Raw genomic sequence first — 15,042 nt, 5'->3', positions numbered from 1 at the left:
GGGCACAGGTGGGTTGAATCCCATTTAAACAACATCCCTTCCTAGACAAAGGAATTATGATGCCGACAGTAACTAGGGCTGTGTTTACATGAGAAATTTCAACCCGGGTCGAGTTCAGCCCGGGGTTGAAAGTCTGTACGACAGACAAAAGAGGTGAGCGTTTACATGAAGACAGTTGACCCGGGTCAAATACTGATATGCCGCCGAAAGTCCACTTCTACAGTCCTGTATGGTCACAACAACCCTCCCCTGGGGGGGGGGGGGGGGGGGGGAGGGTTGAAATCAACCCGGGTCAAGCGCAATGCGTCATGTAAATGCGCCATTCATTTTGTGCACATGGCGGGTTGAAATCTGACCCGGGTCGAACTCAACCCGGGTTGAAACGCCTCATGTAAACACAGCCTAGGTTATGCATGATAATTATAGTCTCCTGCTCAATTGCTCAGTGTCTTGGGTGCAAAGAATCAGGAGTAAACATCGGGCACGAGCAGCGGCATGTAATGCATGTCCGCGACCAAGAGTATCCATGTAATCTTGCCACGCTCGATAGCCAGCAGAGCAGAATTGCAACAACTAGCAGTAGGAAAACTCAAGCCTGAACGCAATGAGAAGCACAACAAGTGATCTACTAAAACATACAACAACTGTAGTAAAGGGATTATCCAGTATCCATACCTAGAGCAGCAGAATGTGTGAAGCATAACAGACTAGGTCAGCAGCTATGCTACAGGTGATGCACTCTCCAAACAACAAGAGTCATCACTCCTCATACATCAGCAGCATAGCAGTTGTAAGGATCATTTGCTTGCCCGGATTACGGACACCGAGGTAGGTGCTCAGGTGTTCTCGTATTGAGCTCCAGAGCACATACTGACATAGTTAGGACAAGATGAACGGATGTGACCATACACCAAAGAAGAATGGTGGAAGAATCTGCAGTCCAGCTACACTGTTCGTTCTGTACTTCCCACGAGAGAATAGAACATATTCATTGGACATCTCGACCTCGGCATCCATACCATGTATATACTGCTGTCGCCGCTATCGGAGTGCAGCAAGCTGGAATATGTCGATGTTGGCGAAAACATTGGCTTTGATAAATGGTGGTGGTAGACAGACATGGGCATACATTCCACCGTGGAAAGTTGACACCACACATCTTGGAGCAGTCTTTCAGTAGGAACTGTGCATGGTTTGCCTCATGTGTGCGCTTTCCATGCCAAATAGGAGTTCCAGCCAAGGGCAATAACATTCACGAATGTAACTCTGTACCAAAGAAGAAAGACAGGCAACCAGGAGTTATCAGCCTAGAGTATTCACTATTCATGAATGTAACACTGCAAACATGTGTGTGCGTGTGTGTATGTTACAAAGAGAGAGAGAGAGAGAGAGAGAGAGAGAGAGAGAGAGAGAGAGAGAGAGAGTGTGTGTGTGTGTGTGTGTGTGTGTGTGTGTGTCTGTCTGTCCCTCACCGGTGCTGAAACGGAATGATGTAGAAGTTGAGCATTTGAACACCCGGCCAAATCTGCAAAGCAACACAAGAGAGCCAAGAGCTAGTCAAGTCAAATCACAGGAGTGATACTAGTACAGGGTATACCATGTACCAGGGATAGCGCAGATCGTCTGCAATAGTTACAAACTGCGTCATGGTTATCAATAAATGGGATCATTGGCACGCTTATGATACGCAAACAAAGCAACATAGTTGGTATAATTATGATAACATTTCTGCATCACAATCACCAGCGAAAGTCTTGACAATACATGGAAATGAATTTTCTTTACTGCTTGCTTGAGACTCAGTCAGATAGAATTCTTCGGTTTTCGTCGTGTCGTTTGGAACACCACCGCCGACTGTCAGGGATCAAGGTGCAGATGAGTAACAGGAGGAGAGTAGTTCAGACCCACCACGAAAATCCCACTCACTGCATCCATGCACTGGGAAAAATCACAGCATGGCTATTGGGGCACAGGATGAGGAAATACGCAGGCAAAAACAAACGAGAAGCTGCAAATCCCCACGCCGCTTTGACTCACCATGTAATTGGTTTTCAGAGCTGGTATGTAGTCCTATTATGAAAATAAAGACAAACCAAGTAGCGTGCGCACACGCACACACACACGCATACACGGCATTGTTTGTTGCAAGAGCCCCACATCAATTTGCAAATGTACATGCTGGGGAATACGAACTTCTGAAACACATGCAGAAGATGATTTATGACTGCTGCTGGTGTACAGTGTACTTATACGCCAAGCAGCAATGTCAACATCGGATTTTCTTCAAATGTGTGCACCACTCTTGCAGGTCAGTTCCAAATTCCCTTCCTTTCAGCATAATTATCCCCACATAGGCACTCGTGTAACGTTACATGTAGTCTCATCCCATCCCCTCTCCCTCTCTTGTTCCAAAACAAGGCAGGACATTTACGTTCAGAGTGAGGAGTGTTTCTCCAAATCCTGTGATTCAGCGGAATGCATGTACATGTACATGGGATTGCCTTGAGCAACTATCACAGTGCAATTCGGTGCAAGCAATTACTACTAGCAGGTCTTTTCTCAGACGTGAAGACCGTACGAATACTGGCGCTCTTACGTTCATGTAGCGACCGTGAATCTCTTGCCAGCTCTTGCCCTCCAGCACTCCCAGTATGCCAAAGAAGCCAGCCAGGAAGGTCGGTGCAAACAATGCCTACAGCACAGCACATCACCACAACAACCAAAACACTCCATTGTCAATACTAAATAACTCATTGGTACAGTTTGAAAGGATTGAGATCAACAGAACCAGCTGAATCAACATAACATTGACAGCCATTCTACAGCAAATAAAGTGCGGCTATCACACTACACCATCACTGGCCAGAACTAACCTGATCAAGAACCATCTTCTTCAAAGGAGCTGCAGTAGAAAGCACATGATGCAACACAAGTCATGTTATTTAGTATTTACACATAAACTATGACAGGGCCACCTAGCCCGTAACGTGCAGCCAGGATCTAGAGCCTCATGAAATCACGCATCCAGAGTGCACAGCATTCAACTCCCGGCCAAGGCGGCATATCAAACCATACAAAGGGGTACATCTAGAGCCTGATGAAATCACGCATCCAGAGTGCACAGCACTCAACTACGGCAAATATGGCACATCAAACCATACATCTACGTCACTGCATGACTTGGAACAGTCTAATGTCTGCATGCAGCTGACAGGTTACTGTCATGTGTGTGGATACAGGAAAGACACAGTGAACAACTGTTAGACATACCCATGGCAACATTGGCTGGAAATATCCGCTCCAGTGTCATATACCATCCGCGCAGTGCAGGTGCCTGGGAATAAAAATCAACAGTATCAAACAAAAAACTCTTCACACCTTCACTCCTACATGCAGCACCCATGAAATACCTGCACTCAGTCCACCCTCGGGATCGGGATGTCTTCAAAGCAACAATGCACAGGTGGATCAAAGACTAAGCTTGCAGCCATTGCAGTTATCACTGAGGTCCCTGCGTGTAGCAAGCCAAGCAGATCCCAGGGGTCCAGTAGGATAACACACACAACAAGGAGTATGGTGACAAGTCAGTATGCTGGTCAGAACATGTTTACAAAATAAAAGCAAACGCTGCTTGTTAGCTCGGATGTTGAGCCACAATAATTATTAAAGAAAGAACGAGTGGTACGATTTATGAGTAACAATCAGGTGTCAGGTCACAGTGCTTCATGCCAGTTCGTACTTTCTGGCTGTTCGTTGTCTGGTTCAATTGGGCCACGTCGGCGCCGGGAGGCATATGCGGTGGGTGGGCCCCCGGTCGGCCCCGATGCCAAAGGAGATCACGTGCATATTGTTTGAGTGCCGCTGTACTGCCGCTGTACTGCCGCTGTACTGCCGCTGTACTGCCGCTGTACTGCCGCCTAACCTACTACAAAGTACAGTGTAGTACAACAATCAACATGTGCCTAGCTAAGACAGGATTGCCAATTGGAGCATGAATGCAAGAAGAACGGGTTGGTATGCTGACTAATTTGCCACCTTGAAGCGACTACAAGAATGAAGAGCGGATCTGATTCTTAGCCTCAATTTAGGAAATTTTAGGAAAAGTCCTGGGGGGTGTTTGGTTGGCACGATCTAGAACAGGATCGGACAGCTGGTGCACATGGAGCAGCCTCATGCCAACCAAACGGCACACCAGAAACTGAGCACATTTGTGTGAAAAGTGTGCCAAACTTGGTGCATTCTTCAAAATGTGTACGGGTCACCTTGGTCACTTTGTACGGTACAAGTCACCATGGTCACTTTGTACGGTACGAGTGCATGCCAAGTCCAACCCAAAAGCGTATACGCGTATGCACGTGATCATTTGGGACCAAAATCGATGTTCCCGCCAGGTTTCACTGTGAAAAAGTGAAATTGCTGGGTCTGCTCCGGCCTAGAGGCCAGAGCAAGCAGAACAGGTTCTATTCGGGCCGACCCAGAACAGCTGGTGCACATGGAGCAGCCTCACGCCAACCAAACGGTACTCCAAAAACAGAGCATATTTTTGTGAAAAGTATGCCGAACTTGGTGCATTCTTCAAAATGTGTATGTATATCTGTGTACGGTACGACGAGTCTAACCCCAAAGCAAAATATGCTCTGATTTTGGAGTACCGTTTGGTTGGCATGAGGCTGCTCCATGTGCACCAGCTGTTCGATCCTGTTCTAGATCGTACCAACCAAACACACCATAAGTTATAACTGCAGTTGGATTCCCTTCTTTTTTTTCTAAATATTCAGGGGCTGCGCGAACGCAAACCCCCTCTACCAGAAATTGCGCACCCGACTTTCCCACGTTTGGGGAAATCGCAGGCTTCAGCCCCAACTGACTGCAATGGAGGGGCCTCGACCTGAGGGAGCCGCCTGGTTGATCACGGCGTCCCCTGTACAAGGTAAGTATGAAGAAATATCAGCAGAAATGGTGCTTTAGGTGTGGCAATGCTCTCAGGGGATACAGTTACAATCCCCTAAGGGAAAGGCCATTTACACATCTATTCATGCTTTGGTACGCTGCTTAGGTTACTAGTATCCTATAAAAGCAAACATAATTAGATTATACATGTACGACATACAGCGGCACAGGTTGCCATAGAAACGCCGTCATGAAGTGAAGCCATGGTGATGTGAGGTTTACTGACTTGTCTCTACCTGTTTGCTCCTCATGTACATTCAAAAATCACAAGATGGCAAGCCATATTATGATAAACACGTATACCATTTCCATGAACACAGGAGGGCTTGAAACTTGAAAGTGGTATTTCACAGCCAAGATACGGCTAGAGTCATGGCAACGGGGATTTTTGAAACCACTCGGATCCAGTTTTGTATAGATCCGTACCTGTATGGGGTGCTTTCCTTCACATTATGGTTACATACCGTAGAATCCTGCGGATAAGCCCATGGGCTTATCTGTTTCACAAGGACATTTCGGTGGGCTTATACAAGAACATGGGCTTATACGCGGGCATGGGCTTATACGCTGACACCAAAATTGTGCTATTGAAAAGTACCAAGGAAGTGAGAAGTACATTGCTGAAAGCCACTGTGCAAACAAAAACAACCGATGATTGTGTTGAAATGTACAAAAAAAACAACAACCTACAATTGTACAAAAGTCATGTAGATCTTACTACCTACATGTACATGGTACAACCAAGAGTCCATAATTTATGGACTCTTGGTACGACTTAGGCCCATGGGCTTGTACGACGAAGCCTTGTGATGTTCGAACTTTCCCTGGGCTTATGCGCGGGCATGGGCTTCTCCGCGGGATTCTACGGTATTCACCGGCACTGACCAGACATGGCCTTCCTGACCGGGAATCCATTGTCGGTGCAGGAAAACGTCACTCCAACATACAACATGAGGGGCCGGCCCAACCATCAGACACCGTACTGCTAAGGTCAGTTTGCAGCCTGATTTGAACGATATCCAGCAGATCCGTATGCATTTTCTTTGCGCGTGCCACAGCGTAGAGAACCTCATCTCCTGGTAGAAATCTGAACCCAAAACACGTGAGGCTGCAGACTCTAACCCACACACCTGTTCTCTACGTGATTTCTCTACGTTTCACGTATAGCAAAACAAAAAATCGAACAAAGTTTCGCGACGGGCCTTGCGAAAATGTGTACGAATTTTCGAACAAACTTTGTGTTCTGCACATTTTCGTAGTTTGCACGCGCCGCGTGCACGTACGCCATGACCCGATCTCACGAAACTTCCCACGGAAGTTCATTTCAGGTTCACTGCAAGTTTCGTGTTCAAGTTGCAAAAGTTCGTGCGAAATTTCTCATTTCATGACGTAGAGCGAAAGTTTGTACACGTTTTCGTTTTGCAGAACCTCTCTAATGCCGGTATTTAAAAATCAACTTTTCGCTTTATTGAGAAGTGGGTAGGCACAGTGAGCGGTGATGTTAGGTGAGGCTGGGGTGTAGTCGCAGAGGATCCATTTTGGAGCTACAGTTTCACTCACATGCTCAGCATGGGGTCTGCTTCTACACCATCAGTGGTGGCTGTGCCACATACAATAGTCTGCGGGCCTCAGGCACACGTGATCAGCAAATTCCCGAACTGTCTTCCGATGGCAAGACTAGAGCTCTGGACAAGTACTGTGCATGTTGTACTGAAGTATGACGATGAATGCGGCAAGCCAATGCACAGAGTTCTACTCCTCGACCATTCGATTTTAATCCAGCCAAGTTGACTGCGCTGCATCACTGTCACGTCCAAGTGTACATTGGTACTAGTAGATGCACATGAATTTCCAATGTTTGTCATGCTTGGACTATACAGAGTCCAGTAGTGCTATGTTCATGAAGGTAGATGTCACTGACCCCCCACTGGACTTACAGCAACACAGAATCCAACACCAGTCATGATCGCGGAGCGTCGCCACTGGTGCCCCGATGTGCCGCGCCGCTCAATGGCTTGCTGCGCAATCACATCTCCTGCACAGAATAGAAAACCTGACAAAACAGATAGACACAAGCACACGGAACGAATGCACCGTTAGCGAGTTTCTTTCTTCAGCTTCATAATGTGAACACAGTCGCCCCTCTTTACTCCAGCACTTTATAAACCAGCACCCTAAACCATCATAATTTTCAGAAACGAAAATGTCCTCTTCATGCACATTGCAACAGTAATCAGATTTGCTGATCCAGCACCCTCCCTAATCCAGCGGAATTTCTGTAGCACAACTGGTGCTGGATTATAAAGGGACCACTGTATACCACTATAAAAAAAGTTGATGCAGGGTCAGTGTTTATTACAGCCTGCTTTACAATGCTTAAACTGGGTCATCTAAAACAAGGGGTAGGAAAGCAGCCGGGCTCTCAGCTATCGCTCAATTATTCAAATCAAGCAATGGACGACACCACTTGACGTACTGTTATACATGCCATTGACTTTCAGCCAGTCCCACCACAGCTCGGACATGCACGAGTTTGGGTTGTTGGGGCGGGAGGACGCATGCAGGACTGAAAGCTTAGTACTTTGTGTACTGGTGGTGGCGGGGGTGGTAGCGGATGGGTTATGCGATATTGCTTCGTTCGGTGTTCAGTGAAAGACTTTTCATGGCCTCTTGATTTTGTGTTGTTTTGCATTTTCCTTGGCAACTAAAGTTACTTTTGTTGCATTATTTTGGCTGCAGTATTCTGTGCACTGCACCCTAGTAATAAACATTGACGTCATTGTCACGTGTGTGACTATGTATTGTATTGCAGAAGCTCATATGCTGCCAAGATGTTTGCCTTTCTTGTTCAGTTCTCAGTTTTGTCTCGTCGTGTACTGTCTTCTTTTATTCGTCTCGACCCTTCCACATAGTCATTAGTCTAGCATGGCGTCATATATTTGTCTCAATTCAGTGTTTTCCGAATAAAAAAATATAAAAAAAAATTCGTCTCCGTCGTGTCCTCTAGTATGTAGAATTTTTAGTTCGTCCCATGTTCTAAGATGTGTCTGATGCATTGGGAGGCTGGGGCCCTGACGACCTGGAGTAAGTGTGCGTGTGCACATGTTGGCGATCACGCCAGGATAGTCAGGGTGTCAGAAGCAATACCAGTATCACATAACCGATCCGGGACAGGGGGATTCATTTGACGATCCAGTCACGACAAATATTATAACCTTCCACCAATGCGACGACAATGCAACCGTCTACACTTGTATCTCTGAAACCAAAGGGTGACGAGTTCGCCAATAAAATTCTCACGATTCAGTTCAATAATCTACTCTTACCTGTTGTGACCGCTTGTGTTGTCCAAGGCCGCTTGGAGAGCTGGCGAAGATATAAATCTAATATTCGCTTCATTTCCCTGAAATTCTTCTTCACTTCGTCTAGAACTAACTAACTTAGAAGCAAGTAAGTAAGTTTTTGGAACTGGAAGGCAAGAAAGGAACTAGTTGTAGTTGAACAAACAATAATCAAAATCTTGAATCACGATCGCTGCTGAAAACATTGCATAATGAATCGTCGTCACGTGCGCTAACACTTTCCTTTTTGAAAATCTTCCCGCGAAATGTTAAAAATATTTTGGTAAAAAGATCTGGAGAGCATGGCCGGGTTAGAGGAAAGATATATATATGGCGTTCGAGTTTCGTCCAAAAAATAAATCATTTCCGCGATTCGCTGGAGAAAAGTTGTTGTGGACTCGATGATTTTGCTCCTTGAGAAAGTTTGTAGGCAGGCTCGTAAATGTTGAGGCTGCTGTGAAAATCTCCTTCACATCGTCCGTCGGAAGGAGTGAGCTGCCAACGAGGCAGCTGCCTGCTGACTTGCAGCCATGGCGGAACAAGCTGCTCAGCGATACCAGTACGAGTACCAAGCCGTAAGTTATCCTCTTGAGAATTTTACATACTTGAGAATCACATTGTATTATATTGGCATATCCGAAAAATTGTTGGTCCACCCCTGCTTGTTTGATGCACTACAGACTTCTAACCTTGTACTTAGTCACGACAGGAACCTTATTGACTACCGGTCTCGCAATGAGCCCACTGGTGAGGTTCAGTCGCTCACGGGGCATTTGGACGGAACCCGTATGGGTGATCGTTTCCACAGAAGCAAGGCACCATTGCAGAAAGATGAGGAAAGCGCAGCCAAGTGAGTGCCACTATGTTGTTTTTATGTACATGTATAGAAGTAGTTTAATATTAGTTGTTGTACAAGCCTCCGCAGCCTAGCAAAATCTCCTGCCGTATTCGGCTCATCTTTGCCGGCCTCTTTGTTCGTATCATACGGATGATAAGGTGGTTGCGGTCACCCGTGTTAAAGCCTTTAGGGGTCGTCGCAAAAGTTTTTTGTCGTCCCTGAAACGAACATGATTCATTTGGGGGGGAGGGGGTGCGAGCCAAAATCGCAAGTCGACCGACACTGTACATATGACATGTACATGCATGCGATTTTCGTCGTCCAGCATAGCAAGCTGTGTTCGTTTCAGAGGGAGGGGAGGGGGTCCAAGTACGAAATGAACGATGTTCGTTTCAGGGACGACAGAAAACTTTTGCGACGACCCCTTAGCCAATGTGTTCCCTCAGCCAACATACTTAACTCGTGTAGCCGTGCGTGTTTTAAGGTCTCAAAGGCAGAGCAGCCACTTCAGCCGCCTCTCGCTCTACTGGAACAGGTCATGCCGGACTAAGGAATAGCGGTCTGTGACAGCGGCGTGGACATTCATCATGCAGCAAAACCCAAGCAAGTTATCAACTAGTGCGATTCATCCAAGCAGCCTTCACCATCACCCATATGTTAGGTGTACATGTACTCGGCCACAGCAAGAGTTTAGGATATTTGCCGCTGCACCGGCTCAGCATCAACACAGGCATGCCTTGTAGCATTATTCCTTTCAGCAGCCAGGTGTTTGATGGAGAGCAATGCCGCGACACACACGTTTGTTCAGCCACTGGTGATGTAATCTGCTCTTTCAAAGCACAGCTGTGCACGACTGGATTCGCTGTGTCCATGTTAGTGTATGAACCGCGTGCTTCCATAATGTGTATGCTAAGTGAGGCGCAAAAGGTGAAACAGAGCTAATGAACTACAGTTTATGGTATGATTCAAAGTTACCATGATTCGAATGTGACTTGTTAGCGAGTTGACCACCTGTTACCAGCCGCCGCGTGGCCCACCTTCAAACTCGGGTCACAACACACGTGATACAAATGAGATATTTCGTAGTGAGGAGGAGTATTGGTCGAACATTATGGACATAGTTATGCAAACCTACACAAAATTCAGCAGCACATGTGCAGCATAGAAAAACATGTATTTCAAGTATGAGAAGAATGTATGAAGCCGACCTTTCGGCACAGAGCTGATAGTGGTGCGAAAAACTTGCCTCAACGCTCCACACTTGCAGTATGACATTTCTTACGTTGTACACGCACAAGTGGAATACAGCATACCATTGTCAGATGTACACGTCCGCCCTGTTTACTTGTATTTGTATTGCATTTGCATTGTACAGTCAGACCTCGCTTAACCGCACACATCCGTTTTCCACGAAAATATCCGGATAGGCGAGGAAACCGGATAATCGAACACAAATACTGTATGTATGCGTGGCATATGCTGTAAATCGTTAACAAGCGATTTTCTTCCGGATGGCGAGGGATCCGGATAAAAGAAGACCGGATAAGCGAGGTCTGACTGTATTTGTATTTAGGGATTCTCCACAGGCCTTGGCCTAAATCGGGAAAATCTCCGTACTTATACATATGCACCCACAGTCAACTGGGAACTTGTGGCCAGGCACAAGGGGTACATGGATGCAGCTAATGGGGTCGTTTTCGGCACTTGTGCCAGTGGTTGTGAGACTTATCCACTCACCCCCACCGTTAGGCGCTGCATCTGCCGCTAGGGTTTATCGGGTGTTAGCGGCCGTCGTGAGTTCCCTTTGGGAACGGACACGATAATTTACTTTTTACTTTTACTTAATATCGTGCGTTCTTGCCTTCATGCCATGTGGTCTCATGTATACAGGCGCGAAGCTCAGGCTGGCAAGAGCGGAAAGAAATCTAAGAGTACAAAAAAGGCAGTTGGTGTCCTTGGGCACGGTGATGATATGTCGGGCATCTATTATCGACCTAAGACAAGAGAAACTCGTCAGACATACGAGGTTCTTTTGAGCTTCATCCAAGAGGCTATTGGTGATCAGGTAAGATGCGAATTGCTTTCTCTCGTGTACACAATTGTTTGTTGTGATAATTTGTGCCTGTACATGTACCTGTTGCCTTTGCTTTGCTTTCTGTACTCACAACATTTGCGCCTTGGCCCTGATACTAGGGAGTATGTGGCTTTGTCTGCAGGAACGGCTCATTTCAGCTCATGCTGGAGTTTGCATGATATGTACTCTGTGTGCGTGCTTCATGCTTCATATGTTCCTTTTGTCTATACTCAGCCTCGTGACATTCTCTGTGGAGCTGTGGATGAAGTCCTAGCCAGCTTGAAGCAGGATCGTGTCAAGGTAGGTGACTGTTGGCGCATTACAGAAAAATCGAGGAATCGTGGAATGTTTTCAAGGTGACCGTGTTGTATCTTTGGCTGTGGCATTCCTGTCTTTGTATATTTTTGTTTAACTTTGCCATGTTTTCGCTATCCTGATTGTGCACAGGACCAGGAGAAAAAGATGGAGGTTGAGGCACTGCTGGGCTCCATGAGAGAAGAGCGCTTTGCATTGCTGGTGAATCTGTGTAGGAAAATCACCGACTATGGAACAGAAAAGGAGCACGTGCAGCCGGGTATGTTTCGTGAGAATTATCAACTTCTGTTCAAGTATGAGACTGTTTTGAATTCGAGCGAGAATGAAAATTTCCGTGTGCTGTTTGAGTCGGTAAAAAAGGGCGGCCAACACATGTCTAACATCACACGCTCTGTATAGCTGCAAACAATGTTCTGTCACTTGTTGCAAATCCGAATTTTCTCCTCTCACCATCAGCTCGCGCCTGGTGCCTAGTTGATGGGTGACGATACCTTGCTTGACAGGCTGGTGCATCAGCTTAGCAAGATGCGACAGAGCGTTGTTTGCAGCCAGACAGAGCGTGTGATGTTTGGCGTGCGTTTACCGCCATTTTACAGACTTTATACTAAGTCTATAGAGAGCTGAGTGTTAACCACTTTGCTGTTTAAGTCACTACACACAGAATTGGAGGTTTCTTTCCTCTGTCCATTTTCAGTTGACTGATGTGGATCAATGTCATGTTTTTGCTTGCCTTTTATGGGTCTTTTGTTTGTTTGCAGAAGAGGACCTGAGCGGTGAGCTTGGTGTGGCTGTGGTGTTTGGAGAGGATGAAGAAGAGGTCAGTGCCGGAAGGCTTTTGTGTGTGTTCACTTCTCATGCCCCTGTGTCTCTTTTCCCAGTATTCTTGTGCCACCTGCCAAGTCCTTACCATCATCTGCACACATGGATGCTCTACACGCATGACGGTCTTGCACTCATTTTGTGGTGTTGTGTTCTGTATGTGCTACCTTTTTGAGGGCCCTGTGCATAGCTGCTGTAGTAGTCGGTTGACGTTCGGCACCCCGTGCTCTTCTCTCTGTATACATTATGGTCTTGCAGGCTGAACCTCAGGAAGTTGACGTTGTCCGTGATGAGTCCGGCAGCGAAGAAGAAGAGGAGGAAGGCGACGATGCGGATGTTTCAGAAACCATTGCAGGAAAGGTATGAATGTGTTCTGTGTGGTGTAAAGCGCTGTGATGGTAGCAGTACATACATGTATATAGGGAGGATTGGCAGCTCACCTCAGTTTCCCAATTATTCTTTCTCAGTATACCATAATCCCATGCACATAAGAACATGTTTTTACAGTGCTGTTCTATAAAACCTGATTTCATGAATACATTGGCACATTTCGAGGTCAGATTTAATCTTTCTGCATGAATTAGTTCACCAGACACTTGCTTCCAGCATGGGCAATGAAATCAGTGTTCTGTAGGGGGGGGGGGGGGGGAATGGTCATGCAATGAATGAGAGTGAAGTGGCCAGACACTTTCATTTGCGAATCTGGCACTGAGACAACTTTAAGTGGCAGTGCTAGATGTGCAGTAGTCGGAGTTTGGGTGGTGGGATCTTTGAATTCCTTATGGAAAAGACTTTCCAGAATGCCCAGGGTGGAAATTGAGCAATGGAAACTGAAGTTAGACTCGGGTGGAGAGCCAAGGATTAATTTATAAGAAGAAAAGAGGACCAAAGCTCTGTAAGCTCTTGTAGCTCTTCGGTCCTCTTTCTTCTTGGAAACTGAAGTTTTGATAATTTGAAAGTATATTTTTTGTTGATTCTGCTATTGCTAGAGTGCTCGGTGGGGTCCCATGGCGGTAACATGGTTGTATGTGGGCTTTTTCTACTTGTGTGTGTGTGTGTGTGTGTGTGTGTGTGTGTGTGTTTCCCAACAGACGGATGGTGATGGAGACAACAAAGGTGACAGTGATGACGTAGACCCGCTAACCATTGATGCTTTCTGGCTGCAACGACAGCTGAACAAGTTCTATGATGATGCCGTGGTAAGTGTGTACGCCTGCTTGTATCTGCTCGAGAAAGTGTGCCTATGGACAGTATGCTGCACTGTTTTCACAAGTCCGCTTTTTATGCGTGCTTTCTGTTACGTAACCAGCTGTTGTTGCAACTACTAGTACACAGTTGTTCCAGTGACGTATTGCCCTGTGTGTGCGTGCGCGCGCGCGCGTGTGTGTGTGTGTGTGTGTGTGTGTGTGTGTGTGTGTGTGTGTGAAAAATAATGTGTCTTTCACGATATGTGTCGATACATCCATTGGTACCCGAATGCTGGTTGTTTTACTATCATGCTATTCTGCATTTGCTGGTCCTGTAGGCGTCTCAACGGAAAGCCACCGAGGTGCTTACCATCCTTGATGTAAGTCATATTCACTTATGCAGCTTAGTTATGCTTGAGTCCTTGCCAAATCCTTTGAATCATTGATCCGAATTTACACTTGAGTATACTTTGTCAGCCGCCATCATTACTGCTGTTGACCTGAAACACCTACCAATGACTCTATCCATTTGAGTCACAGGAAATATATTCCAAAATCTGCATATTTTCACTTTTTTTGGATCGTAACTTCAGTTCTACTCCTCAGTCTTCACTTTTGAATCAGTTGGCTTTCGTATGATTGAATGCCATTTCCAATGTAAAGAAGTAGTGATCCCAGTTGTGAAGGTACTTATGTGTATTTTTCTTTTGAACTTTTCACTTTGTAGAATGCAGATGATGACCGTGAAGCTGAAACCAAGCTCGTCATGCTCCTCGGCTTCGACAACTTTGACTTCATCAAGATTCTGCGAAAGAATCGTCTGAAGGGTATGGATTGCTGGCTTTGTATGACTAGTAATAGTAATAAAACTAGTAATAAAAAACTGTTTCAGTTTGTTCGGATCAGTGCCGATCACTGGCCAGTTACTCAACTTGTGTTGGAAGTCTTGATGCAGTGCAATTGCCAGTGTGTTATTGTCATGCTGCAGCAAGAATCTTCTTTTCGCACTTCCACTTTTTGTGTTGTTGAATGGTTTTGTGGATGCGGTTGGTGTAACGTTATTCAGTTGGCTTGTGTACGGATTTTCTGCAGTGTTGTACTGCACTTTGCTGGCTCGTGCTGCTGCTGGAGAGGAGCGCGAAATGATTGAAGCCAAGATGCAGGCTGACCCTGCTTTGCTGCCAATCCTGCAAGCGCTCACCGATATCAAGGCAGAGGATCTAGTTGAGGTTAGTTACTACTTCTGAAGTGAATTTTACAGAACTGGACTGTGGGCTGCTTGCTGTTTACCTGTATGCAATATTCTTGGTTGTCTCGATTTCATGACTATGTTGGCAATGAGTAAGATGCTATTACCTTGCCCATCTTCCTCTGCAAGTGTAAACTCTGACCATGTATACGTTGCTTGTGCCTCTGTTCCCGAATTGGAGAACGGGTCTAGTTATTTAAGCCTTTCATTGCAAATTGCTACACCGCTTTAGGAGCTGCATCTGCGCCTTGATCCTCGAAAGGTGGTGG

General features: G+C 46.1%; 2 protein-coding genes and 1 non-coding gene across 3 annotated transcripts in view; 1 reads left to right on the top strand and 2 right to left on the bottom strand.

The window, feature by feature from the left end:
• Positions 1–442: 442 nt before the first annotated feature.
• On the bottom strand, positions 443–8,436 carry LOC135805220 (protein Mpv17-like). The gene is made up of 8 exons (XM_065319232.1): positions 8,277–8,436; positions 6,888–7,003; positions 3,271–3,334; positions 2,874–2,902; positions 2,597–2,692; positions 2,038–2,070; positions 1,473–1,525; positions 443–1,266 (listed from the first exon to the last, which is right to left on the bottom strand). The coding sequence occupies exons 1-8, from the start codon at positions 8,347–8,349 to the stop codon at positions 1,200–1,202; spliced, it is 531 nt and encodes a 176-aa protein (XP_065175304.1). The 5' UTR covers positions 8,350–8,436; the 3' UTR covers positions 443–1,199.
• Positions 4,776–4,938, bottom strand: LOC135807791 (U1 spliceosomal RNA). Its single transcript, XR_010552048.1, has one exon. It is a non-coding gene; the product is annotated as a U1 spliceosomal RNA (small nuclear RNA).
• A 250-nt stretch (positions 8,437–8,686) lies between the features above and the next one.
• LOC135805219 (U5 small nuclear ribonucleoprotein 200 kDa helicase-like) overlaps positions 8,687–15,042 on the top strand; it is a 32,634-nt gene continuing 26,278 nt past the window's right edge. The window contains exons 1-11 of the mRNA XM_065319230.1: positions 8,687–8,866; positions 8,972–9,141; positions 11,020–11,194; positions 11,438–11,503; positions 11,651–11,777; positions 12,277–12,335; positions 12,596–12,697; positions 13,429–13,536; positions 13,863–13,904; positions 14,252–14,351; positions 14,617–14,753. Coding sequence (XP_065175302.1) covers positions 8,822–8,866; positions 8,972–9,141; positions 11,020–11,194; positions 11,438–11,503; positions 11,651–11,777; positions 12,277–12,335; positions 12,596–12,697; positions 13,429–13,536; positions 13,863–13,904; positions 14,252–14,351; positions 14,617–14,753 — 1,131 coding nt within the window. The 5' untranslated portion in view covers positions 8,687–8,821. The remainder of the gene's footprint in view (positions 8,867–8,971; positions 9,142–11,019; positions 11,195–11,437; positions 11,504–11,650; positions 11,778–12,276; positions 12,336–12,595; positions 12,698–13,428; positions 13,537–13,862; positions 13,905–14,251; positions 14,352–14,616; positions 14,754–15,042) is intronic.

This window comes from Sycon ciliatum, chromosome 1 (assembly GCF_964019385.1).
Source record: "Sycon ciliatum chromosome 1, ocSycCili1.1, whole genome shotgun sequence".
NCBI lineage: Eukaryota > Metazoa > Porifera > Calcarea > Leucosolenida > Sycettidae > Sycon > Sycon ciliatum.
This window is presented reverse-complemented; position numbering and strand designations above follow the sequence as displayed.